The sequence below is a fragment of the Trematomus bernacchii genome, unplaced genomic scaffold, assembly GCF_902827165.1.
Source record: "Trematomus bernacchii unplaced genomic scaffold, fTreBer1.1, whole genome shotgun sequence".
NCBI classification, from domain to species: domain Eukaryota; kingdom Metazoa; phylum Chordata; class Actinopteri; order Perciformes; family Nototheniidae; genus Trematomus; species Trematomus bernacchii.
The window spans coordinates 7,688,256-7,714,893 of record NW_022987910.1 but is presented as its reverse complement, the minus strand read 5'-3'; the positions used below and the strand labels follow the sequence as shown (position 1 = coordinate 7,714,893).

The following is a 26,638-nucleotide window of genomic DNA, read 5'->3' as shown; positions in this document are numbered from 1 at the left end:
ATACATACAATATTACGACTTTTTGCGATATTTTCAACACAATATACTTGTACCTTTTTTTTGTAGGGCTTCAGGATATTTGGCATGTCATGCATAAAACCGGTGTCATCTTTCCTGAAACTGACGTGCTGTCCGTTTTACAAACAAGTTATCTTTCTGCTTCTTCACCCTCTGAATTTTCCTCCCCCGTCCCTCTTCCTTCAGCCATCACAACAACAATCAAGTCAGATCTGTGAAATTAAACACCTCTTCCCAAAGCGTGACTTCCCTATTGAGGGAGTGGGGCAGTAGGGCCTAACCCGATTGGCCTAATATACTAACATGCAGAATGTATGGTATGTTTGAAAAAAAAACGACTAACCATCTATCCAGTTCAAGCTGTCTTTTAGATGTGACATCGCGCTCTGACTTTTTCTGTAAAATCGTGACAAACTATTACTTATTCTTAAATTTGACCTCTTGCTGCTTGGTTGAAAATGATAGATGAAAAAGCTACAACGCTTAAAGAACTTTCTAAAAATTCTCAATTCTACAGATGAATCCCCCCACTCAACGCAATAAGTCCACCCCCCACTCAGCAAATCATCTAAAACGAAGGACCCCACTAAGACGACCGTTGAAAACTAGCCAGGGATCTGAGAAAAACCAAGTCTCCCCCCCGCGAGTTGCAGCCAGGAACAAACTCCTGGACTACTATCATCACCACCATTGTGGACACCCAAATCTTGCAGTACTACTGCTGCTGATGTTACTCCTGGGGCCAAGACGTCTCTGTTTTTGAACATAGTGAAATCGGAGTTGGTTGATATTCTGGAGAGGGTGCTGCATCGGTACAGAGAAGAAATCTGCAATGGATGCCGAGTCAGTCACCCCGGCCAGAGGCAACACGATTGTCTGAATGACATTCCAGAATATTTCTTCAGAAACAATTACAACGCGTTAATGAAAAGACTTTGGCTCGCCGACTTCATTACAGTGATTGACCAGAGTCTTAATGATAAAAACATTTACACGGCTGAATGGAGGATCCAAGGCGCTTCGGAGGCTTTTCTGTACAATCTCAAAAACTGCAGACGCCTCAAGGAGAGACTTGAAAAGATCCATGCCGAGCTGGATGGAGAGGAAGAAGACTAATAACCAGCGGTTGATTGAAGCCAGGGATTCTTTTCGATCCTTTGACTTTTCTTTAAAGTAAAATAAAAAGGGGTAACTACTATGGAAAACAATCTGTATATATTTATCAGAATGCAGTCAATACCTGTTTAATAAGTGTGTTGTTGATGACGATTGAAAACAGAATCAATAGTGATCCCCGTGTAAACAGAACGGCTGAAGTTTGTAAACTAGAAGACATTTTGGATATCGTTCATTCTGGCAGTACTATTCCGGGTCATTGGGAAACGATTGTAAACAAAACATTTAAAGTGGTACTGGAATCTTCATTTTCCGAAACATTCTGTAACATTACCGAAGAAATTAAACAAACACCAAAAGTGTATCATGTGCTCGCATTGTATGCTCTGTTTGTAGATGTAATGCATCTTTGTGTCAAAAACAGCATACACATGAATACTTTGGCCGAAGTGCAAAAACTCCATTATAATATTTCCCTTCATCTGGGGGATTCTGTGCTGGAGAAGATCCGGGGGATGTTGCAATCAGTATAAATGTATTATTGATTCCTATGGGGTGAAAACAATAAATTGTAAATATGAAATTCTGCAAATAAAAAAAGTGTTTTTTACATTTTAAAAAACTGTTGTCTTCAAATCATAGTATAGTATTTCCTACATATCATTTTAAAAAAGAGTCACAGTGTAGAATGTCCGAACATTTATTTTAAAAGTACTAGTAAAGTATGTTAATAGTATCTTGAAAAAAGTCCAAGTATAGTATGTAGTTAACCTGTTACGCACCGCCCCCCCGGTACCGGGCGGATAAACGCGTCATTTGCAGGAAACAACGTCTAAGGAATCTTAATATTGAATAAAACAATAGAATGTGTTATATCCATGTAACGGGAAGAAACTCAGCTAACTGATCTTTTTAATTTTTTTTTCCAAAAAAACCCCACATTGCTAGCACTCAGCCTCTGAATTAGCCTCAAGCGAAAAAAACGTAACATACTAAGGCAACTAAACTCACTCTAACTCCCTTATTACTTATCCTAGATGCACAACCAACCACTCTTTTTTGGTGTCCTGGAGACACTAAATCTAACGGTGCCCTCCTCAACACTCAGTGATAAACATTCGCGACGCTATAAACGAAAGAGTACATCATCACATGTGGAGCTAAGTAGCTAAAAACGGTAATATATCTTACCTTGGTCAAAAGTGGTCTTCAATGGCATTAAAACGATAAAAAAACGATGCTGCAGTTAATCCATAGGTTCATCCAATGTGTCTGTGTTCCTTTGAAATTATTTCTGATAATCCATGAGGAATGAAATTGATAATCCATGTTATTCCGTTTCTAGATGTCAGAGCTAGACTGTAGCTTCACTCTAATGCAAAATTACATGCGCAAAGCCCCCACCTTTTTTCTTCATAACGTGTGTGGGTGTGTGCCTCCCCCTTCGATTCTATTGGCTCTAACGGTCACAAGGGTGTGTCAACCAACCAAATCGACCAAGGGAAGCCAGAGATATGGAAAAAAAAAACATTTTCACCCAAATCACCTCAGAGGTGCAGTTTTTGAGATTGTACAGAAAAGCCTCCGAAGCGCCTTGGATCCTCCATTCAGCCGTGTAAATGTTTTTATCATTAAGACTCTGGTCAATCACTGTAATGAAGTCGGCGAGCCAAAGTCTTTTCATTAACGCGTTGTAATTGTTTCTGAAGAAATATTCTGGAATGTCATTCAGACAATCGTGTTGCCTCTGGCCAGGGGTGACTGACTCGGCATCCATTGCAGATTTCTTCTCTGTACCGATGCAGCACCCTCTCCAGAATATCAACCAACTCCGATTTCACTATGTTCAAAAACAGAGACGTCTTGGCCCCAGGAGTAACATCAGCAGCAGTAGTACTGCAAGATTTGGGTGTCCACAATGGTGGTGATGATAGTAGTCCAGGAATTTGTTCCTGGCTGCAACTCGCGGGGGGGAGACTTGGTTTTTCTCAGATCCCTGGCTAGTTTTCAACGGTCGTCTTAGTGGGGTCCTTCGTTTTAGATGATTTGCTGAGTGGGGGGTGGACTTATTGCGTTGAGTGGGGGGATTCATCTGTAGAATTGAGAGTTTTTAGAAAGTTCTTTAAGCGTTGTAGCTTTTTCATCTATCATTTTCAACCAAGCAGCAAGAGGTCAAATTTAAGAATAAGTAAGTTTGTCACGATTTTACAGAAAAAGTCAGAGCGCGATGTCACATCTAAAAGACAGCTTGAACTGGATAGATGGTTAGTCTTTTTTTTTTCAAACATACCATACGTTCTGCATGTTAGTATATTAGGCCAATCGGGTTAGGCCCTACTGCCCCACTCCCTCAATAGGGAAGTCACGCTTTGGGAAGAGGTGTTTAATTTCACAGATCTGACTTGATTGTTGTTGTGATGGCTGAAGGCAGATGGAGTTTGCCTGAACAAGTCAGGAGTGAAATTGTTTATCTCTAACATATTCAACTGCCTGCGTCAGCAATCTGTTCCCTCTGCCAAGGACAAGCGGCAAGAGGAATCAAAACAGGAGAAAGACACAACACATTGCGCAGAAAACCCTGAAGAAGTATCACTGCACCCGCCTGAGGAATGTTCTGATTATGGGAGACCTATGACACAAATGGAGGAGTCTCCACTGCCCGTCACCCCCCCTGTCAACGCCTTTGAGGATACTCTTCATTCATCCCCCAGCTCTCTCTACTCTCCGCTCACCCTTTCACCCTCGCCCTCCCCCCTGGAGTTCGATGACCGCATGAAGGCGATATGCAGGGTTGGCAGCATGTCCTTTACCCCCGCCCCTCAACAACGCCCACCAAAATCACCGAAGACAAGCCTACGTCAACCACCTCCCCCCCCTGGCAGCATCTCCTTTACCCCCGCCCTTCCACAACGCCCACCAAAACCACAGAAGCAGAGACGCGCACCATCTCCCCCGTCTTCATCACCGTGCCTACGTCAACCACCTCCCCTCTCTTCAAGAAAGCATCTGCAGTCTCCGAAGCCTGATAAGGATGTGTGTGTACAAAACGCAACAAACTTTTACTGATATGTGCTGGGTCCAGGCTCAAGGGCATATGGCACTCTCAACTCTTTCCAGCACATGCCGGGGCCCTGCCTGCCAGTAGCTTTGCCGATATCTGTGTTGATAGGTAATAGATTAAGAGCGGTAAATCAGCTTAGAAACAGGAAGTGCTCAAATGTTTGTGTGAGGTTATCAAATTTAGCAGTGATTCCATGTCAGCCACAGCTTGTCACAACATTTTTTACTGATAGTGTATTTAACAAACTTAAACTAGCTTTATTAAATGTCAGGTCTTTGGCAGGAAAAACATTTTTAATCAATGATTTTATCACTGAGCACAATCTTGATTTTATGTTTTTAACGGAAACTTGGATTGAACAAAATAACAGTGCAGCTGTTCTTATCGAATCAACCCCTCCCAACTTTAGTTTTATGAGTCAGGAAAGAATGCATAAGAAAGGGGGTGGAGTTGCTATTTTGTTCAATGATTCCATTCAATGCAGGAAGACATCTTATGGGGACTTTGCTTCTTTTGAATATGTGGCCCTTCAGCTGAAATGCTCCTCTCGAGCTCTGTTCCTAAATATCTATAGACCACTCAAATACTGTGCAAGCTTTTTTGATGATTTTACTGAACTGCTGTCTATAGTGTGTATTGACTTTGACCGTTTAGTCATTGTTGGTGATTTTAACATCCATGTTGACAACCCCCAGGACAGAGGGGCTAAAGAACTGTTTTGTGTTCTTGATAACTATGGACTGACTCAGCATGTGGCGGAGCCCACGCACAATAAGGGGCACACTCTGGACTTAATTATCTCAAAGGGTCTGAATATCTCAAAGGTTGTGGTGACTGATGTTGCACTCTCTGATCATTCATGTGTTTTCTTTGAGAGCTCTATTTCTGTTCACAAAAATGTTGAGAAAGAGGTAACCACAAAGCGATATTTAACAGAAAATATTAGGGAAATGTTTACTCATCATTTTTCATCCACACTTGCCCCTGCTAACATCTCAGTAAATGAGCTAGTAGATCATTTTAATTCAAAAATTAAAATTTTTATAGATACCATTGCTCCAACTAAGGTAAAGGAAGTGATTGGCAAGAAAATATCTCCATGGAGAAAGGCCATGACCGTGAGAACAGAAAAAAGAGAGTGTCGAAAAGCTGAACGTAGGTGGCGAAAAACAAATCTCCAGGTTCACTTTGAAATCTATAAAGAGAGACTTGGCCTTTATAATTTGGAATTGAAAAACGCACGACAGTCTTTCTTCTCTGACATCATTACCAAAAACAAAAACAACGCATGTGCCTTGTTTGCTACCGTCGACAGACTAACTAACCCCCCAGCGTCAGTAGCCTCTGAATTTCTATCCACCAGGGCATGCAATGATTTTGCTTCCTTCTTCACTGACAAAATTCAGAAAATTAGACAAGCAGTCAGTGCCTCTGCATCAGGTACAGCAAATGTTTTGTCCCTATGTCCACCTAATATCAATTCAAACACCATGACACAATTCCATCAGATTAATGGTAAAAACTTAGAGGACATTATTCAACTTCTGAAATCCTCCTCCTGCTGCCTTGATATTATTCCAACAGGATTTTTCAAAGATGTTTTTCCTTGCATGGCCTCAGATCTACTTCATATAGTAAACACATCTCTTCACTCAGGTATTTTTCCAGAGGCCCTAAAAACTGCAGTCATTAAACCGCTCTTAAAAAAGAATAATCTAGATGCCTCAGTAATGAACAATTACAGGCCAATATCAAACCTGCCATTTCTAGGTAAAATCATTGAAAAAGTTGTATTTCAACAGTTGAGTAACTTCTTGCATTTAAATAACTGTTTGGATGTGTTCCAGTCAGGATTTCGTCCAAACCACAGCACTGAGACTGCTCTTGTAAAGGTCTTCAATGACATCCACTTAAACACAGACAGTGGCAGAACTTCAGTGTTAGTATTATTAGATCTCAGTGCTGCGTTTGACACTGTTGACCACAACATATTACTAGACCGACTAGAAAACTGGGTGGGACTTTCGGCAACAGTTCTAAATTGGTTTGAGTCCTACTTAAAGGACAGAAAAAACTTTGTTTCTATAGGTAAATACACATCTGAGTTGACAAATATGACATGTGGGGTACCTCAAGGCTCCATCTTGGGGCCTCTTCTCTTTAACATCTACATGCTACCACTGGCTCAGATAATGAAAAACAACAAAATAAGTTACCATAGCTATGCGGATGACACACACATTTACGTAACAATTTCACCAGGAGATTATGCTCCAATTCAAACACTGAGTAAGTGCATTGAATAAATCAATGACTGGATGTGTCAGAACTTTCTCCAATTAAACAAAGATAAAACTGAGGTAATGGTTTTTGGAGCCAAGGCAGAATGTATAAAAGTTAGCGCTGAGCTTCAGTCTGCAATGTTCAAAACAACAGATAAAGCCAGAAATCTAGGTGTAGTCATGGACTCTGACCTGAGTTTCAACAGTCACATTAAAACAGTTACTAAATCAGCCTACTATCACCTAAAGAACATATCTAGGATTAAAGGACTATTGTCACAGCAGGATTTGGAAAAACTTGTCCATGCTTTTATCTTCAGTAGACTCGACTACTGCAATGGTGTCTTTACAGGCCTCACTAAAAAATCTATTAGAAAGCTGCAGCTAATTCAGAACGCCGCTGCTCGAGTCCTCACTAACACTAAGAAAGTGGATCACATCACTCCTGTTCTGAAGTCCTTACACTGGCTTCCTGTGTGTCAAAGAATAGATTTCAAAATATTGTTGCTGGTTTATAAAGCTTTGAATGGTTTAGGCCCAAAATACATGTCTGACCTACTGCTAAATTATGAACCATCCAGAACTCTCAGGTCTTCAGGGACTGGTCAGCTTTCTGTCCCCAGAGTCAGAACTAAACATGGTAAAGCAGAATTCAGTTATTATGCTCCAAATATCTGGAACAAACTCCCAGAAACCTGCAGGTCCGATGCAACTCTTACTACTTTTAAATCCAGGCTGAAGACTTTTCTTTTTGCCGCTGCTTTTAATTGAACTATTCACATCTTAAACTGCACTGTAACTTTTAACTTTTATCCATGTATTTTTTCTTTTAATGTTTATTTTATTATCTTTTCTTTTTAATGACTGATTTTAAATGCCATTTTTAAAATGTCTTCCATTTTTGTAAAGCACTTTGAATTGCCTTGTGTTGAAAGGTGCTATATAAATAAACTTGCCTTGCCTTGCCTTGCCTTGAAGGAAGAGGGACGGGGGAGGAAAATTCAGAGGGTGAAGAAGCAGAAAGATAACTTGTTTGTAAAACGGACAGCACGTCAGTTTCAGGAAAGATGACACTGGTTTTATGCATGACATGCCAAATATCCTGAAGCCCTACAAAAAAAATGTACTAGTATATTGTGTTGAAAATATCGCAAAAAGTCGTAATATTGTATAATGTATTAGTTGCATGTTGTATTTTGATAAAAATCACTGTGTAGTTTTTCAAAAAATATAATGGAAAAAGGAGATCTGTGGCTATTAACATGATTGCTCATATTTCAAGCCATATTATTCCTGACCCCTTATTTTGGATCAGTTTTCATCAACCAGCCACCATTCAAAACCGCATACATACATCTGTTTTTTCCCCCTCACAACACGCCTTTTCAGAATTTTAAAAACCCTAAATCTAATTTAGAGAGGACAAATAAAAGTAGCAGGTGACTTTTTTATAGATCAAGGCTAATTAGATTGACAACAAAGGGTCTGAGAGTGTCACAGTCTTGTCCTCACAATAGTGTAAAATAAATTTGATGCAGCAGTGAGCCAGAGTCATTGCAGTTCATTATGTGTTTGAATATATCAAAATGTTCTAAGAAATGTTTTAAAGCACCCAGGACTCTCATTTTTGCCAAGACATGACTTAATACACGATACAAGTTTTAAAGCTTTGCCTGGAAGTAGCAGATTAAGTGATTTAATGGTGGAGCAGGATTGTTAAGAAACCCAATTCCTTACAAAGTACTTTATATTCTACCAAGAAAACAAATTCCTCACAAAGTACTATTCTATCAGTTGTAAAGTGTTGCACACTTCAAAGTGTATCTAAAAGTAGCTTAGTAACACAAACAAAAGCAAGGAAGAAAAAAGCAAAAATCAGTAAAGTCATCTAACAAAACATATATTTAAAAAAGTAATGTTAGTCAAGTGAAGTTATCAAAACGGCATTGTTTCATCGAAACAGTGTTAAAATCACAAACTCTCCATTTAGAGTTCGATTCTTTAAGAATCTCAATTCATTACAAATTAATGAATATTTTACCAAGTTATAAAGTTTTGCATCCATTAAAGTGTAACTATAAGTATCTTTGTAGGAGAAAAAACAAAAATCATTTAAGTTATTTCCAGAAAACTGGATTGTCTTACTAAAATCCCAAAGTGCCTTTAAGAGTCACAGTCTTAAAGAAAATCTGTTCGTCTTAGTGGGGGTCCTTAGTTTTGGATGATTTGCTGATTGGGGTGGGACTTATTGCGTTGAGTGTCTGTATATTCAAAAATATAATGGAAAAAGGAGAGAAAAAACAAATATCACAGTATGTTGAAAAATATGAAAAAAGTAATGTTGTGTTAAAATAACATGAAAGAAATCAAAAGTAAAGCATCTAAAAACATATATTTAAAAAAAGTAATGTTAGTCAAGTAATTCATTACAAATGAATGAATATTTTACCAAGTTATAAAGTTTTCCATACATAAACGTGTATCTTACAGTTCCTTTGTGAGAGAATTACGCACAAATCTGTCATATCAAAACATTCTATTGCAGTATTTTATCTGTTTTATGTGCTCTATATGTATATATATATATATATATATATTTGTTGCACTGTTGGAGGAGCCTGTGACCTATGTTTTTCATTGACATATCTACACTGTAGCTAATGGGCATATGCCATAAAGCCTTGAAACTTGAAAACTTAAAATTATCAGAAACTGCATTGTCTCACTGAAAACAGCTCTAAAAGAAAACCCAATTCCATACAAAGTACTTAACTTTCTACCAGTTGTAAAGTGTTGCTCACTTCAAAAGTGTATCTAAAAAGTATCTTAGTAACAAAAACATATGCAAAACAGCATTAATGTTAACAACTCAGGCGGACGCCTGAGTTCCGTAATGTCCCCCTACCACGGCACTTGGACTATTTACATCATCCAGGGCTCAACACCAGTAAATACACCTCTCTTTATCCGCTCTCCAAGCCTCCAAGGGCGGACTCCTGAGTTCCGTAATGTCCCCCTAACATGACACTTAGACTATTTACATCATCTAGGGAAGCATACCAGTAAATCTTCCTTATAGTTAATAAAGTAATTAAACAATAAAAAGACAAGATCAAGGGGTCATTAAGATCTTTAAATTATTATTTTCCTCTCAAAGAGACTTTGTTGTAGTTAGTAAAATAATTAAACATTAGTTCGCAAGCCCTACAACTTAAGAGAACATCCATAGTTAACACAAATCATATTAAAACTAATCTAATTTAGAGAGGACAATAAAAGTTTTAGGTGACTTGGTGAGTGAAAATTAATGGCTGATAGCCAAATCAGGAAGTGACCGGCTGGGGGAGGGGAGGGGTGGGAGGGGAGGGAGGGAGGGGAGGGAGGGGAGGCAGTCTCACACATCCAGACTCCATATTTCATGAAGAACCTCAGACGGAGGGTCTGAACCCGGCACAGATAATGCATCCGTTTCTTGACTGGAGCTCCCGACGGATGGCGGTAAGTTGTCACAGGCGTCTCGCTGATTAAACCCATATCGATGCGTCTCTTTGCCATTTTCGTTTTTGAAAGTTTAGGTGACTTGGTGAGTGGAAATGACTGGCTTTTTATCTAGTTTGCACAGATTTCTTTTTTTACCTAACTCCACCACCACCTCTATCTTCTGACATCACAGCAAAAGGAAGGGGGGTGACAGAAGAGGTGAGAAGGGGACGGGGTGGGAGGAGGACGGGGTGCGAGACAGTATCACACAACTTCAAAGAGACTGTCTTAATACTAGTTACAAACACTGATCAAAGGACATACATCAAAGGGCTAATTAGATTGACTTCAAGGGCTAATTAGATTGACATCAAAGGCTTATAACATGCCGGTGCGATATCACACCGGCATGTTATAACACCTCACCCACCTTACATCAAAGGACTGACATCAAAGGGCTAATTAGATTGACATCAAAGGCTTATAAAACGTCGGTGTGATATCACACCTACCTGTTACAACACCTCACCCCCCTTACATCAAAGGACAGACATCAAAGGCTAATTAGATTAGACAACAAAGGATCTACTACAAGGGGGAATATCACACCTACAAGTTACAATACCTCACCCCTCACATCAAAATATATCACACCTATCTGTGATATCACACCTACACGCGATAACACCTCAAACAAAGGGGCTCATTAGCATATCAAAGGGGCTCATTAGCATAATTAGTGGGGGATGTGACCTGCCACTTTGTATGCATACTAATGTGATTGAAACAGCATCAGTACTACTACTAACTGGAGAAACCAGGCTAAATAAGGAACAAATAAGCAGCCGTGCAGGACCTCCAGCAAGGACAAATTGTAGTGTACATACTGACCCCATAAAGGCCAATAAATATTTGGTTTAACCAATCACAACGAAAAACAATTGCATAGGTGAAGACTACGGACAGCTCGTGTGAAATGTGTTTGGAGATTGACTATTAATAATGTGATTAATTATTATATTAATTTCAAACAATAGTATTGAAAGGTTTTTAAGTGTCTATTACTAAGACTGGAACAATTCCAGGTTACATTTTAGAATATACATTAAAGGATGATACAAAATGTACTTAATGAAATTCCATTTGAACAATTGCATTTTATTTGTAATTGTTGCCTTTTAAGACTCAGATGATTCAGAAACATCAGATGTTTTTAGACCAAACAAACCCAGACCCAACACTCACTGGTAGCTACATCATATTGTAAAGCTAATGTGCATGTTATAATGGTGCGTATGCTTATGGCTGATTCACAGCTGAGCATTGTATGTGTTTCAGTTGGTGTGCTGTGTCCCAAAAGATGCAATCTTTGAAAATGGTTATGTTTTAAATATAATAATAAGAATATAAAAAAAAAAATGATGAACTTGTTGAACGATTTGTGGACTAAGGGATGTTGTATTTTCCTCTTTCGCAATAATGTTATAGCAATTCAGCCAGCTTTTCTTACGATTATGCAGTATTTAATATTTTTTTGGAAATGTTTATCAAGTACCACACACGGTCTGAATGTTGACTTTATTTATTCACTTCATTTTATATTTTCAGTAACTGATAAAAATGTATTATAAAATAGGGTATTATTAGTAAATTCACAAAATGACATTAGAATTAGTAAAATATTGAGCATAAAAGAAACTCCAATATGAATATTTAAATCAACAAGGAAAGCATATTTGAATGTGCACAGTATAAGCTTTATAAAGCCATCTATATTTTTTACAAACCCCTGCTCATTAAATGTTTCTTGGTGTTTTTCTCTGGCTTAAACAAAATAATAAAACATTTTGGAGCGAATATACACGTAATTAGTCCAAAACTGGAGGCCAGAATGGCAAATATCTCCACAGCCACAGTATATTTCCCAGGAGAGCTGACATATGCTGGGATAAATGTGATCCAGACTGCACAGAATATCAACATGCTGAATGTGATAAGCTTGGCTTCATTAAAGTTATTAGGTAGTTTCCGAGCTAGGACAGCTAACACAAAGCAAAAGACAGCCAGTAAGCCTATATACCCGAGTACAGCCCAGAAGCCCAAAGCTGATCCTAATGCACATTCCAGGATGATTCTCTCCTTGTATGTCGTGAGGTTTTTCATTGGAAAGGGGGGACTAAGAACTAACCAAATAGTACATATCAAAACTTGAATAAACGTGAAAGACACTACAGTCAATCTTTGCTGTGAAGGCCCAAACCATTTCATCAAATTACTACCTGGTAGTGTAGCTCTGAAGGCCGTCAGAACTACTATAGTTTTTCCAAGAACACAAGACATGCAGAGGACGAATGTGATCCCAAACGCTGTGTGGCGCAGCATGCAGGACCACTCCGAGGGTGCTCCAATGAACGTTAATGAACATAAGAAACATAGAGTCAGGGAGAAGAGCAGCAAGAAGCTCAGCTCAGAGTTGTTGGCCCTGACAATTGGTGAGCTCCTGTGACGATAGAACACAGCCGCCGTTATAATGGTGAGACAGGCACCACCGATTGAAAAAGCAGCCAAGACGATTCCAAGGGGCTCGTTGAAGGAAAGAAACTCTACAGGTTTGGGAAGACACGTATCTCTCTCTGCATTAGGCCAGAATTCCTTGGGGCAAGGGAAACAATCAAAGGAATCTGAAAAAAAAGGAAAAGAGCTTTAAGCAGTTAGAATTTATATTTTATGTTGAAGACATACATTAGAAAAACAAATACCTGTAGCATTGCTAATCTCTCCCTCGGGACACAGTGTACAGTCATAACAGCAGATGGGTTTTCCTTTCTGAAGCACTTTCCGAGTTCCTGAAGGGCAGCTGTCAGTGCACACTGACACAGGCACCTGTCACATATATACAAATTAACTCACATGTAGACAAGTGTGCTCTGAAGCTAAAATTATAAAAGGATAGATTCATGTTTTTTTCTTCACAATGTTTTTCTTTGTGTCTTTTACATTTCTGTTTCGTAATTTTTTTTTTTAAGTAAGTAAACGGGTATTTTAAACAATAAAACGTAACATTTCATGTTAAAAATATAGTCTCTCATTATTTCGTAACATCGGAATTTTAATGAGGTACAGAGGTATGAGACATCATACCCTTTGAGATGATATGAAAATGTAATATGTTCAATTATTGCTTTGGGGCTCCACACCTGTGTGCCACCCTCCACCCAGGTGAGGTTCCTGTTGATAAGGAACTCCTGGCCCACCGGCAGTGATGAATCGTATTGCCCCACAGTCACCAACTCAATGCTGCCACTCTCATTTCTTTGCCAGTTTACCAGCTCATATGTGGCCACAGGATCCCCGTTGGCATCAAATGACACTTCATAACCATTTTGGGAAAAATGTACTTTTTTCAACTGATTAAGAACCTAGGGATGAAGTAAAGGAAGATAGTGAAGGGGATAAAATAAATAATTTAAAATAAAATGAGCATTCATTTGATAACATAGACGTGCAGCTTAAAAAGAACATCATTATTTGTACTGACCTCTTTGGACTCTAGCTTAGTGAACTTATCACACTGTGTAGTAGAATCTGTTTTCTGACACATTGCGTTATGAATGGCATGTGCTATTGCATAGAGAGCCTTGTACGCCATGTTAGTGACTCGAAGTTGAGATGTGTCAGTGTATGAGCTCTGGAGCGTCTTTATATCTTCAGTTCCATCACACACACTCCTGTCCGTGGCTTCACCTAAAAACACAGAGACAGAGGGAGGTGTTTTTAGCCATGACAATTACATTCATTCATTCTTATGTGTGTATTGTATTATTTAACCTTTCAAGCAAGCATTGCAGGATTTACATCACATTTCAAATCACTGTTTTGTGGACATGTCCATCTGTTTTTTACGTTATTAGTTTATTTTAGCAGCTCATACTTACACAAATCAGTCATCAGACAAATACTTACAATTATATAAGGCAAAACATTTCCTCCTTTAATTTAATACTGACTTGCCCTGTTTTAATGATGCATGATGGACACTAGAACCAGCAGTACAGGATCATCAGAGACCCTTATCACACTAGAAATAAACGTTCTGCCCTCTGATGTCTGGTAGACGGTAACACACTAACAAGCCTACACAGCTTGATTCAACACGCAATAAGACTGCTGAACTCTTGAAGTCAGGACTTTGATACTGTCCCTCTACATTTAAATACTTGTACTTACTCTTTAACTCACCTACAATATGTATGTACATACCGTGTATATATTACTTCTCATAAAGCATACATTTACTACATTCCTTTTTACAGTTCATCTTCTTCATTTTACAATGACTGTAACCTGTCAACAAATATATTCCACAATTGATATATATATATTTTTTACATATATTTTAACTCTGCACTATATGTTTTGGATAAGCATATTCTGGAGCGTGATGTTTTTTTTTTTTAGCATTTATTTCATGACCATTTTTGCAGGGAGACTTTCCCTAAATTGTTGTGCATTGAGGAAGAAACAGCTTTCAACTAAACAAATAAACATTCTCGAATCACTGCATAATAGCCTAAGTAGAATAATGTACATGTATGTTATTTACAATATATTAGACAGCATTGTTAATAAACATGACCTGAACATCACATTGTGAAATCATTCAACGAGATGCACCTTATGTCTGCCTCATGTATTTCATTAAAAATATTAGATCAAAATCTGGGGTTTGGTCTTTAACAGGCTGATCAATTCAGGGAGCTTCACTTCGACAGAACATTTAAAAAACTAACAAAATCAAGACACTACCGTGACTGTCATGTATGTTTAAAATTTGCACAACTTTCTCACTTTTTACCAGCCTGCAGTTGAATGCTTCCTCCCAGAACATGGTAAGCAATGGGGAGTCAGCCACTTTAGAGGGAGAGAGATCCAGCAAGAAGTCCCTCAGACCTGGGATGACAGATTTTTCAATGCCAAATCCGATGGCTCCAGCAAGGAAGCTGAACCTCAGCATGTCTCGGTCGGTTACCCAGGCCTCACTACCTATCCATTGGCGAGGTGGAGAAGGCTTGCGTGACAGCTCCTCCAGCAAAATCTTCATATCTCCAGGGGAAATAAATGCCACAACAACCTTAGCTGTTGACCTGGAGGGACGTTCAATGACATATAAAAACAATAGTTATAATATAAGACTAATATTGTCTTTCATAACAATATAAGTCATAAGTATGAAGAAAAACAAAACATGAGAGATGAGAAACAGATATATTGGCACATTTCCTGTTGTAATAAAAAACATGTTCCATCACTTATAGAACTTGTTTTGTTTTTTCTGTGCAGAAGGTCAGTGTCAGCACAGTGAACAAAAGTAGACTCAGTGATATAGAAACCTGCGGATAACGTCAGCTACTCTCTGGATCCGGCTACGTGGGTGGGTCCGATAGAAAGACTCAGAGTATTCCACACAGATCCCCTCTTTACGTGCTGCATGCAGGAAAGTTGCCATGCCATTGTTGCCATAGTCTGAATCCGCCCGGACAGCACCTATCCAAGTCCAGCCAAAGTGTTTTACCAGCTTGGCCAGAGCGTCAGCCTGGAATTGATCACTCGGGATTGTTCTGAAGAAACTCGGGTACTGCTGCTTATCAGACAGGCATGCACACGTGGCAAAGTGGCTCACCTAAAGAAAACAACAGTTATTTAACGGGACAGAGGCAAAACAAGTAATGGACTCAAACATAGTTTGCAATAAATTCTTAATATTTACTTGAGGTATGTTGAAGGGCCCGATGATGCGCGACATACTGATGGAAGGCGTGGACCCAGACTCACCAACGACGGCCATCACCATACCAGACTGCGAGCATTTGTCGCCGGTATTAAACACCGGGTCCATTCCCCCTGAAAGCTGAAATGCAACATGCACCGCCACGGACACCGAGGCACATGAGTCGTAGATCTCATAACCAAGCTTGATGCCCGGAAGCAGCTCCGTGCTGTTGTTAATCTGCTCGATGGCGAAGACCATTGCACGTGATAAGCGCAGTTCACGGGAGTCGATGCTGCACACAAACATCGGTGTTAATGTTAAAACTTTAAAATTTCAAAATAATACGTGATAGACTACAAGATGACTGCAATTCAAATATATGGTCTGGATAATAACGAACAGCTTCTCTTTAGGCTTTATGTATACCAATTAAATACACATAAAATAAACATCTGTCAAAATCCCAAACACTTGATATCCAAAATTCACAATAACTTTGCTGAATTGTTTCAATGGTCAATTTAATCCTAAATTACACATATCTCTCTTTAAAAAATGTGAAATGTATACAAATCAGTTAAACTATACATTTTTATGATAGAGAAAACAAATCCACATTTTGTTACATACAACTACATGGCAACACAAATTCACAATATAAACATCAATATACTGTATATCCCCACAGTCTAGCCAAAATCTCCCTGTACTAACCTCCCTGTGCAGCTTAGTGGCTCAGGCATGGTGGTGTAGTTATGCTTCACTGTGTGCATGTAATTGTGAAGGGCGAAAACACCCCCAATGACATAGTCACCGTCCATAGAGAATACAGGTTGACGAGTGGTACCTTGTAGCTTACATGTCACAGATGAAGCATTAGTGCTAAGCACAGCAGCAGTCCTATCCCCTGTAAGCCCAGCCGCTTGTTTCACACCATCCCCAAAACTATTCAAAACAAGAACTGAGTTCAGCTCACACAAAGCTATAGACAGTATCAGACCAATAAGAGACATCTCCATCATCAACTGTCGCCAAGTGGGCAAACTGTACTGTGTGTTCTCACTGGTTTATAACGTTTTTCAGGCGCTTCCCTCCTTCTACCATACGTCACTTTGCTATTAGAGAGAGAGCATGCCCATGCCCAGCGCTGACAAGATGTATTTCTTTTATTCTATATTTTATATGTAACTTTTCTTCAAATAATCATCATTGCTATTTGGATGGATGCCCAAATACCCTAATCTAAAGCCATCACAGCAGAACTTCCCCTGACAAGCCAGACATGTCCTTAAATGGCCAAAATACTGTACATGTTTTATGTTTTTCTAGGATCAGTATATGATTTTCAGAAAAGGAGGTGGGTGGATGATTAGAAATAATCTTGTTTTGGGGGTTATTTGCTCATTGTTCCCCATCTTTTTGAGCTTTATGTTTTTTTTTTTTTTAAAGCAAACATTTTGGCTGAGATTCTTGTGACTATTGCTTAGTGGTTTCAGAACAACGCTGTTCTATTTCGTCCCTACTGACCGCCAGAGGTGGTGCTTTAGCATGCGCAGTTCGAGTACCTAATAACAACAAAGTCACCTGTGACCCACGTGACGACAGCTACATAGGCCGGCGTCATTAGCAGATCGGTTCCTTTTCATCTTCTCGCTTCGCGAGAGTACCGTGGTTGCATTTTGGTAACCTACAAGCGTGCGTTGGAACGTTATATCTAAGGATTTCCCCGCTTACAGCCGGCTGCGTGCAGTTTCGCGACTATTCCAGTCGGGGCTACGGGCTACCCGTCCCCCAGGAGCTGAGGCCGGCTATGCGGAAAACTTCGACGGACAGGTTGATGTCGGCTTGGTCGGTGATGGCAGTGTTTCCGCTCCCTCTCCCAGCTAAACTGCAGTGGCCCAGGATACGGCGCGCCTCTTGTCTCACGTAGCCCGGTTGGGCCTGAGAATGAACACCGAGAAGAGTTGTCTGGACCCTGCCCAACAGTTCACTTACCTGGGGATGGTCCTAGATTCGGTCGCCATGAGGGCCTACCTGACACCTCATCGTGTGGACGACATTTCCCACCTTCTTCCCATCTTCAGGCTGGGCAAGAGTGTGCCTTACATCCAGTTCCTCCGGCTCCTGGGCACACTGACGGCTGCCTCAGCCGTTGCGCCCTTAGGCCTGCTGTCTTTGCGCCCCATGCAGATGTGGCTGAACAGCCTTCACTTGGACGCCAAGTGGCACAGGCACAGGGAAGTCAGGGTGTCACAGCGGTGCCTCCACTCTCTGTCACGCTGAGGGGACAGGGCCTATCTTCTGATGGGTGCGCCCATGGGCGCCATCCCATCCCGCCGGGAGACTGTCACCGTGGATGCATGTCTCTCAGGGTGGGGTGCAGTGTGGCGGGGCAGAACTGCTCAGGGTCAGTGGTCCGGCCAGGAGGGTGCGCACCATATTAACGTGCTAGAGCTTCGGTCTGTGCTGCTTGCACTCAAGCACTTTTTACCCCAACTGGCGGGCAGGCATGTGCATGTTCCTTGGGACAGCATGTACACTGTTGCCCAGACAGCAGTCATTCTCACTCCACTCTGAGAGTTTATGTGGCTGCTATTTCTGCCCGACATGTTCAGGTCGACGGCGCCACGGCGGGGTACAGCTCGTTTCCCAGCTGGCACGCTTTGACATTCAGGAGAATGGCACGTCGAAGGGCGTATATCGAGGCTACTGCCTGTATACGGCAGTCGGAGCAGCTCTTCGTTTGCCATGGCGGCACTAAAGGAGGTTGTGCCCTCTAACCAGCGGCTGCCCCACTGGGTTGTCGATACCATCTCACATCGTCTGCCGAGCCAGGCGGAGCTTCTCGCCGCCATGGCGGACGCTGAGAAGCGCATCCCGGAGCTCCTCGACCTGATGGCCGGCAAGCCGACCTCAACCAACCAGAAGCTTATCTATGGCTATCTCACCCTCCATTGGAGCCTCCTGTATGGCCACCGTCCGGGCGTGTACGCAAACATGAAAAACACTGAGGTCTTAGAGGCGGCCAAAAGGGGAACTGCTGAGGGCTACATCATCCATGTGCAGGATCACAAGACGGCCAAGACATATGGCGAAGCACAGCTGGCGCTTACAGTAGAGGAGTTTAGCTGGGTCATGCGGTGGATGGGGATTAAAGAGGCATTGCTGGGTCCTCAGAATGAATTCTTCCTTTTCACAACGGGGATTTGGGCCTCCAAGAACCTGAACGCTCACTTGAAGAGGGCATGGGCTGATGCTGGGCTAGAAACAGCCGTCACCTTCACAATCCTGCGCACTGCCCTGGCTGAAAATATCAAGCATCACCAAGATCCAGAAAGCCGGTCGATTCTCGCCAGGTTTATGTGTCACCACGGCGGACCGGTTCTACGCGAATGCGCCTGGAATAAAGGAGGCATTGAAAATCCGCTCCATGTTCAGGGCGTCATCGGTTGCGGCAGCAGCTGCATCAGCATCAGAAGGATGTCTACCGCTGTCAGATGGGGAGACCTCCGAAGAGGGCTCCGGGGCTGAGAGCAGCAGACAAGACCCCAACGATACCTCTTCTTCAGAGCACGAGCAACCTGATGGGTCATTGGAACGGCAGCAGCAGCGGAAGCGGAAGCGGGAAGGAAAGAGGCCAATGAAGTCGGGACCGGGGCTGGTTGACACTCCTGATGATGGGGCAGGGGCCGTGGACTCAACCTGTTTGCCCTGGTGCACCGTACGAATTAGACGCCTAATATGGTCCCCGGAACCCCGCTAAACATTGTGAATATGTATACCGTGTATATAGTTTTTGTTCAAATAAATTGTTATAATTATTATTATAATCCTGGGTATACATTTTGTAAATAGTACAATACCTCCAGGGCGCATAACTGCACTTTACAAGCCAGGGAAGGTGCCTGAATCCTGGGTATACATTTTGTTAATAGTGCAACACCTCCAGGGCGCATAACTGCACTTTACAACCCAGGGTAAACAATGTAGTAGTACTAGTAATAGTAGTAGTGCAACGTGTAAATAGTTCATGTTTTTGGCTGTGTGTACTGTTTTTGTTCAAATAAAAAAAAAAAAAACAATAACCTTGATGGTTCCCAGGGGCAGATAAAGTGCCACTTTCCATCAGCACCGGGGAGGCACTCTCCTTGGTGCTGAACCCTGTGATGAGCGCTCAAGTGTTGGCGGAGGAGGTGTAAGCCAGAGGAGGGTGAAAAAAAGTTAAAGTGTTTGAACCTCCAGCCCAGAAGGGGGGTGGTGGTGCCAATAAGAAGGCCGAATTTGGATGCTGATGAGCGGACATAAAAGCACCACAAAATCCACCCCCCTTTAGGGTCACCAGGGGCACGAGGTTCTGGTGGGTGTGAATACCTGGGTTTAGTCCGTGGGGGAGTGCTTAACTGCGGGGGCCCGGGGACTCACGGTGTGCAAGGTTATGGAGGTGCCACTGTTATGGGGACATGCTGGGGGTCATTAGTCCGTCCTTTGGGGGTCTGTGAGCGGGTAAAGAGAGGTGATTTTCCCGGTCTCTGTCCTGGAGATCTGAAATAAACAGAGTCCCCATTTCAGGGACACCTCTTGGAGGTCTCTAGGCCGTCCTTTGGGGGTCTGTGAGCGGGCAGAGAGAGGGGACTTTGCCGGACTCTCTCCTGGAGGTGTGAAATAAACAGAGTCCCACTGTTAGGGACTGGTGCTGGGGGTCTCTAGGCCGTCCTTTGGGGGTCTGTGAGCGGGCAAAGAGAGGGGATTTTCCCGGTCTCTGTCCTAGAGGTGTGAAATAAACAGAGTCCCACTGTTAGGGACTGGTGCTGGAGGTTTCTAGGCCGTCCTTTGGGGGTCTGTGAGCGGGCAGAGAGAGGGGACTTTGCCGGACTCTCTCCTGGAGGTGTGAAATAAACACATTCCCACTGTTAGGGACTGGTGCTGGAGGTCTCTAGGCCGTCCTTTGGGGGTCTGTGAGCGGGCAAAGAGAGGGGATTTTCCCGGTCTCTGTCCTGGAGGTGTGAAATAAACAGAGTCCCACTGTTAGGGACTGGTGCTGGAGGTCTCTAGGCCGTCCTTTGGGGGTCTGTGAGCGGGCAGAGAGAGGGGACTTTGCCGGACTCTCTCCTGGAGGTGTGAAATAAACAGAGTCCCACTGTTAGGGACTGGTGCTGGAGGTCTCTAGGCCGTCCTTTGGGGGTCTGTGAGCGGGCAAAGAGAGGTGATTTTCCTGTTGTCTCTCCTGGAAGTGTGAAATAAACTAAGTCCCCAGACCTCTTGTTTACCGGACCCGGGGAACCCCCCCGAGACCCCCGATGCGTCCCCCTATTTTAGAAACCCGAGTAAGGTTGTGTAACTCACCACAGTAAATGTATGTATAAATGCATAACATATACAGCCGGTGGCTGTATATTATATGCGGAGAGGGATCTGGGGGCTAACTATTGGTAAGCCCCCGAGCACCCACTTCCCACATATTCCCTGTGAAATAAACAGAGTGCTACATTTTGAAAATATCAGAATACCTCCATGGCGCATAACTGCACTTTACAAGCCAGGGAAGAGGCCAGAATCCTGGGTATACATTTTGTAAATAGTGCAATACCTCCAAGGCGCATAACTGCACTTTACAAGCCAGGGAAGATGCCTGAATCCTGGGGTAAACATTGTTTAATTGTTTAAGTGTTTTTAAATGTATGGAACAGTGTTTTGTCTCTTTCAAAACTCTCCCGTCATTGGCCGGATACATGGGGACGATTTTATATTCACTATGACCGTTACTATTCCAGTGAGACGAAGTACGTCCGGTGACGGGAGTGATCCCATGTTAATTTTGTCCAAAAACCAGAGCATTCCCTTATCCCTCATAATTAAATTTGTATGTAAAAATCTGAGAGAAAAAGTTAGCTGCTAATGGTAGCCACCAGAGTGTATGCAGCTTCCGGTTTTGGCCACGCGTCACTCTCACTCCATATTTGTTAACTTGTTGGTGTGTATAGAACTTTCCCTCGATTCCATTGGCTCTAGCGGTTATAAAGAGATTTCATTCATCAAAATCGACCAAGGGGGGCCAGAGATAGGTCAAATCCACCCAAATGACCCCAGAAGTGTTTTTTTTTGCTAAATCTCTCTAAAAAGGTCAAATTTCAATTGTTTTGCATCAATCCTGATACAGGGTACTTATTATATGTTGTACTTTGGATTCCTAAAGCTTTTAGTCTACTAACCCATCATCCAAGGGTAGTTTTCACTATAAGTAAAATAGAATTTCTGGACGGACACTATAATTTACAGTTTTTTACTATGTTCAATCTGAATTTTCTTTAAAATAAAAAACATCTATATTGATTCTGACTTTTCTACATCCAACCCGCAGGTTTATCATTACTTTGAGAACAAAGATTATTAATTTAACCCTTTTAGAAGGGAAGATATGGTCATTTGTTCTGGGAATGTCATTTTCGAGCCTGAGACCTGAAAAACAGGCTCAGGGCTTAAGAGGTTAAGAAAAAGGCATTTTAAACAGTCATTAAAAAGCAACACAATCTACCTGCATAGCAATTACTCTAAACGTGTAATAACGTGCTTTAACCAGTAGGTGGTTTGGGTTAAAAAGCTGTCAAGTTTACAGTGTTAACAAAATAAAATATACTGCTGTTTCCGGTTTAGTTTACGACGGATATATTTTGTTATTGTTTTGATATTTGTAACACAAAAGTGATGGAAAAACCCCACAGCAACACAGAAAAGATGGTCTTAACATGACCCAGCGGTCTAGTAGTTAATAAAAAACAATAATATCAAAACAAAATATTACTACTAACTTTATTGTGAAATTAAAACAGAACGGTAAAAGAATAGTTTCCGGTCTATTCTGAGGCCCGATCTCTGTAGATAAATAAAGAACTACGACAGATGTGTAATATTTAATGCAGCAGAACCATTTATTACAATGCATTCATGTGATGACTTTCAAAGAGTAAAGCAAGCACTGCTGAAAAAAGTATGATTTAATCTTTTACGAAACGTTTTTTTTCATATGGAATGCAGTTGGAGGTCAACCAATCACAGAACTTGAGAACTATTCACGGTGTTTGTCAAACAAAGCACATGGTGTAGTCCCAAATGATAGCTGAGGATTCTGGGTAGTGTAGTGTCTTCTGCCATCCTAAACTCCGAAAAATATTTGTTTCTCCGAATCGAAGGGGAAAAATACAAAAGCATTGCACACAATTTAAACCAATCAATGTTGTGTAATTAACAAGGATCATCTGGTGTTTTTGAGTTGATGAGTACTGCAGATATAACTGTAAAATCATTCGACAGTAAGGAGAATATTTACTTCCGGGTGTAAAATCCTCCGTTATCCAATGGGAATGGACGCTCACATTGCCTTTAAACAGCCGCCGACATAAACGGATGCGGTGCTTCCATGAGTGTCAAATACCGCCGCCGATGGGAATACATTTCAATCAGTTGAAAGCTCTTTGCGTCCGTTTATGAAGCTGAAGGAGCCTGGGCATGTCCCAACTGCACGCCATGGGACCCTGACACTTTTGGGAACATTAAAAACAACTAGGCTAAATAAGGAACAAATAAGCAGCCAGGCAGGACCTCCGGCAAGGGCAAATTGTACTGTACACAATGACCCCATAAAGGCCCATAAATATTTGGTTTAACCAATCACAACGAAAAACAATTGCATACTGTAGGTCAGGGGTATTCAACTAAAATTCAACGAGGTCCAGTTAGAGAAAATGTCCCCATGCAAAGGTCCGGAACTTCAAAATGTCTAACTTGCTTTATGAATTAGTGTGATATATATTGAAGTAACCTGTAGCTTTATCTACGTCTGCATGTAATCAACAAAGGACTGCCAATCAAATAAAGAAAGTACAATTCATAAACAACAATATTTATTGTCAATGAACATTGACTATGTACAGTAAATACTGTGGATGTGTGTAATGTTCCTCTCTGGCTGCATTTAAAAATAAAATAGGAGAAAACAAATAAAATAGCTTTTGAAAATGTGTGCATCTTAAAAGTGCTTAATTTTAGATAAATAAAATAAAGTGTAGCAGCAGCTTGAGTTTCCCTTTTTCTTTGTTAACCGTTTCACATCATGACTTAGCCGATTATAGAACAATATCAGTCTTTACACATCATAACAATTGAACAGTTTTAAAGTTTCTCTTTCTTTCCCTCTTATATTGCAGTCCCTCACTCACTTTTTTTTAATTCAGTGCGAGAATTGAGCTTGAGCTTGTCCTGCCAGGAGTTTAAATCTGGGCTGAAATGGTGTCAGGGCCATTCTCATACACACATGCAGGTGCTCATTGGTTAGCCTCGGTTAGCCTGCCCTGGAACGATATTTAGTTTTATTTTTGATATTTTGATCCTGGTGTGACCTCAGTTCTGACTTGAGAGGGAATGTTTGGTCAAACACTTTGTGTTTTGTCTCATAGTGGCGTTTTGGCACTTTTAATGAGCGCCACGGTCTCTGAACAAATGAAACACACTGGCTCTGTGCTCCCAGTGGGCCGGATGAACATGAATGAGTCCGTCCACTCAGGGTTAAAAGCTCTGTTCTCACTTCTTGGAGAGCGCCATGTGTAATTATTTGTCTCTCCCTGTCTGCCGCTAACACGCCTGTTCACTCTCCTCTCCGTTTCTCTCCCTGAATCGCTAATTATTCTCTTCACTCACTTTCCTCTCCGCTTCTCTCTGCCGCTCTCTCGTCTCTTCTTCTGTGTTTCTCTCCCTGTATCGCTCACTCGTCTCTTTCGCCCCCTGTTGGCGGCGGTTAAAATAGAATCGCCCCGTCAAAATTGAATTCCCCTATTAATGTATTGATTATAGGTCCGGGTCCGTATAGGTCGGCGTCTGGGTCCGGATCCGGACCGCGGTCCGCCTGTTGCCGATCCCTGCTGTAGGTGAAGACTGTTAAGGAATAATTCTTCTAGATATCTAACCTTTTACTCTGACATGTGTTATCTCCTTTAAGGAAAGGCCTTGGTGCCATATGTGTTGTTGTCACCAGTGTGTGACCGGTCAACTTGACTGGCACGAAGGGTAATTGTTGTGGGAACACTGAGGCACTTATTTATCGGTGTTTGTGGGCTCTAGGATGTGAAATCCTTGAGGCCATGAGCGTCGGACGCAGGTGATTCAGTGTTTAGTCTACTCCTTCAGAGATGTTGATTTCTCTCTGTGAACCTGTTAAAAGGTCTAGCATAGAGAGAGGTTCTTCAGAATTGACGTGGCAACTCTACCGTGTGGTCAGAACCTCTGACTCTTTGATTTGTGATGTGAATCCTCCGGCCGAATACTCTGAATAAACCCATCAGTGTTTGACATCAAAGCTCCAACTCTCACCGTGTCTCCTTCCTGAGTCGGTGACTCCATGCATTGCTACACAGAAGTTTCCTCCACAAATTGGCATTGTCGGCAGGACCAGCGGTTCCAGGTCTCACAGCGGATGGTAAGAATAACACTCAACACTGTTGCAAATGTGCCCCCAGAAATGTGGTGTTTCACTAAGGAACAATTAAAGGATGATCCCATGTGTACCACATGGACACCAAATTACAAAGATCCCAGTTTAGGGGTCACTAGATGTTCATTTATTGAACCAGGTTCAGATGTAATTAAGTCACCAGAGAGTGATGTAGACTCTTCAAAAAATGCCTTAATTACTCCACCTAAACAAACTCAAACCAATTCCGCAATGAGTTTAATGTTAGACTATGCACATGAACGCAATGTTAGCAACTGTTGGCTGTGCCAGAACATGCCAGAATCCATGTACTCTCCCATGTTCAGCCCAATTCCTTTCACAAAAGCTGACTACAGTTTAGTCACCTGGAGTGATATAGCATCCCGAATTAGCGAGGATGCAGATGATTGTTACACCCCTTCCTACCCCATAGACTTTGAGCAACCTTTAAAGTACAATGGCTTAATCTCGCTCATTGTTGACACAGTAAATAAAGACTACCTGCCAGACGGTTTCAAACGATTGAGGGTCCTAAAACTTATATATGTGAAGAAATACATTGAACTAGCTTTTGAATACAGATTCCAATTAGCTCTAGTCCAGACTAATTGCTCAGCCACTTCCACAAGTCCAACATGTTCACCTCAACCGCACACACCATCTTTGTTGGTTGAAGCCTTGGTAGCAGTTATACCCTGGTTTGGCGTCCGAACAGTGGACTCAGTGAAAGTTAAAATACATGACTGTTCACTGCCATTACCCTTAGGTAAATCCCCTACACGTGACTGTTCCGTTTATGTTCCCCCAGTTGTGGTGCATGAGTGGAAGAATGTGTCCATCTGCTTCCAGAGCGGAGGAGGGTTTTCACCCTCTGACGATGTGGGCCACAGCGACTGTAACACCGTAGTAAAGATCAAGTTAACCAGAACTCCCCTTCCAGAGAGGGTTTACTTGGTTTGTGGGAACAGAGCCTACGGTTGCGTGCCTTATGATACTTTTGATGGCACCTGTTATCTAGCCTATCTAATCCCTTTGATCCGTAAAGTAGAGACTGAGGAGATTGCAGCAATATTCCCTGCCCTACACAGAACTCGTAGAACCATCACAACAGGTCAGCAGCTGGCTAGCGCATTTCTGCCCTGGTACGGTATTTATGTTTCCCAGCAGGAAATTATAGCTCTCTCCAAGGTTGTGGAGAAGCACCTTAATGTGTCCAACACAGCCATGTTAGCTGAACACAAAGAACTGTAGGAAGTTAGAACAGTGGCATTACAGAATCGCATGGCCCTGGATCTTCTACTAGCAGCACAGGGGGGTACATGCAAGGTGATTGAATCTGAGTGTTGTTCTTTCATCTCTGATGCCACACCTGAGGTCATGGATATGGCTCATGATACTGCTAGGGGAATAAAAGAATTGCACGAAACTCA

At 41.8% G+C, this 26,638-nt stretch overlaps 1 protein-coding gene across 1 annotated transcript; it reads right to left on the bottom strand.

Moving 5' to 3' along the window:
* Positions 1-11,736: 11,736 nt before the first annotated feature.
* On the bottom strand, positions 11,737-16,746 carry LOC117470591 (extracellular calcium-sensing receptor-like). The gene is made up of 8 exons (XM_034115408.1): positions 16,442-16,746; positions 15,725-16,019; positions 15,348-15,637; positions 14,806-15,101; positions 13,496-13,701; positions 13,155-13,376; positions 12,717-12,840; positions 11,737-12,638 (listed from the first exon to the last, which is right to left on the bottom strand). Exons 1-8 carry the CDS (start codon positions 16,744-16,746, stop codon positions 11,737-11,739), a joined length of 2,640 nt encoding a protein of 879 aa, XP_033971299.1.
* Positions 16,747-26,638: the final 9,892 nt, after the last annotated feature.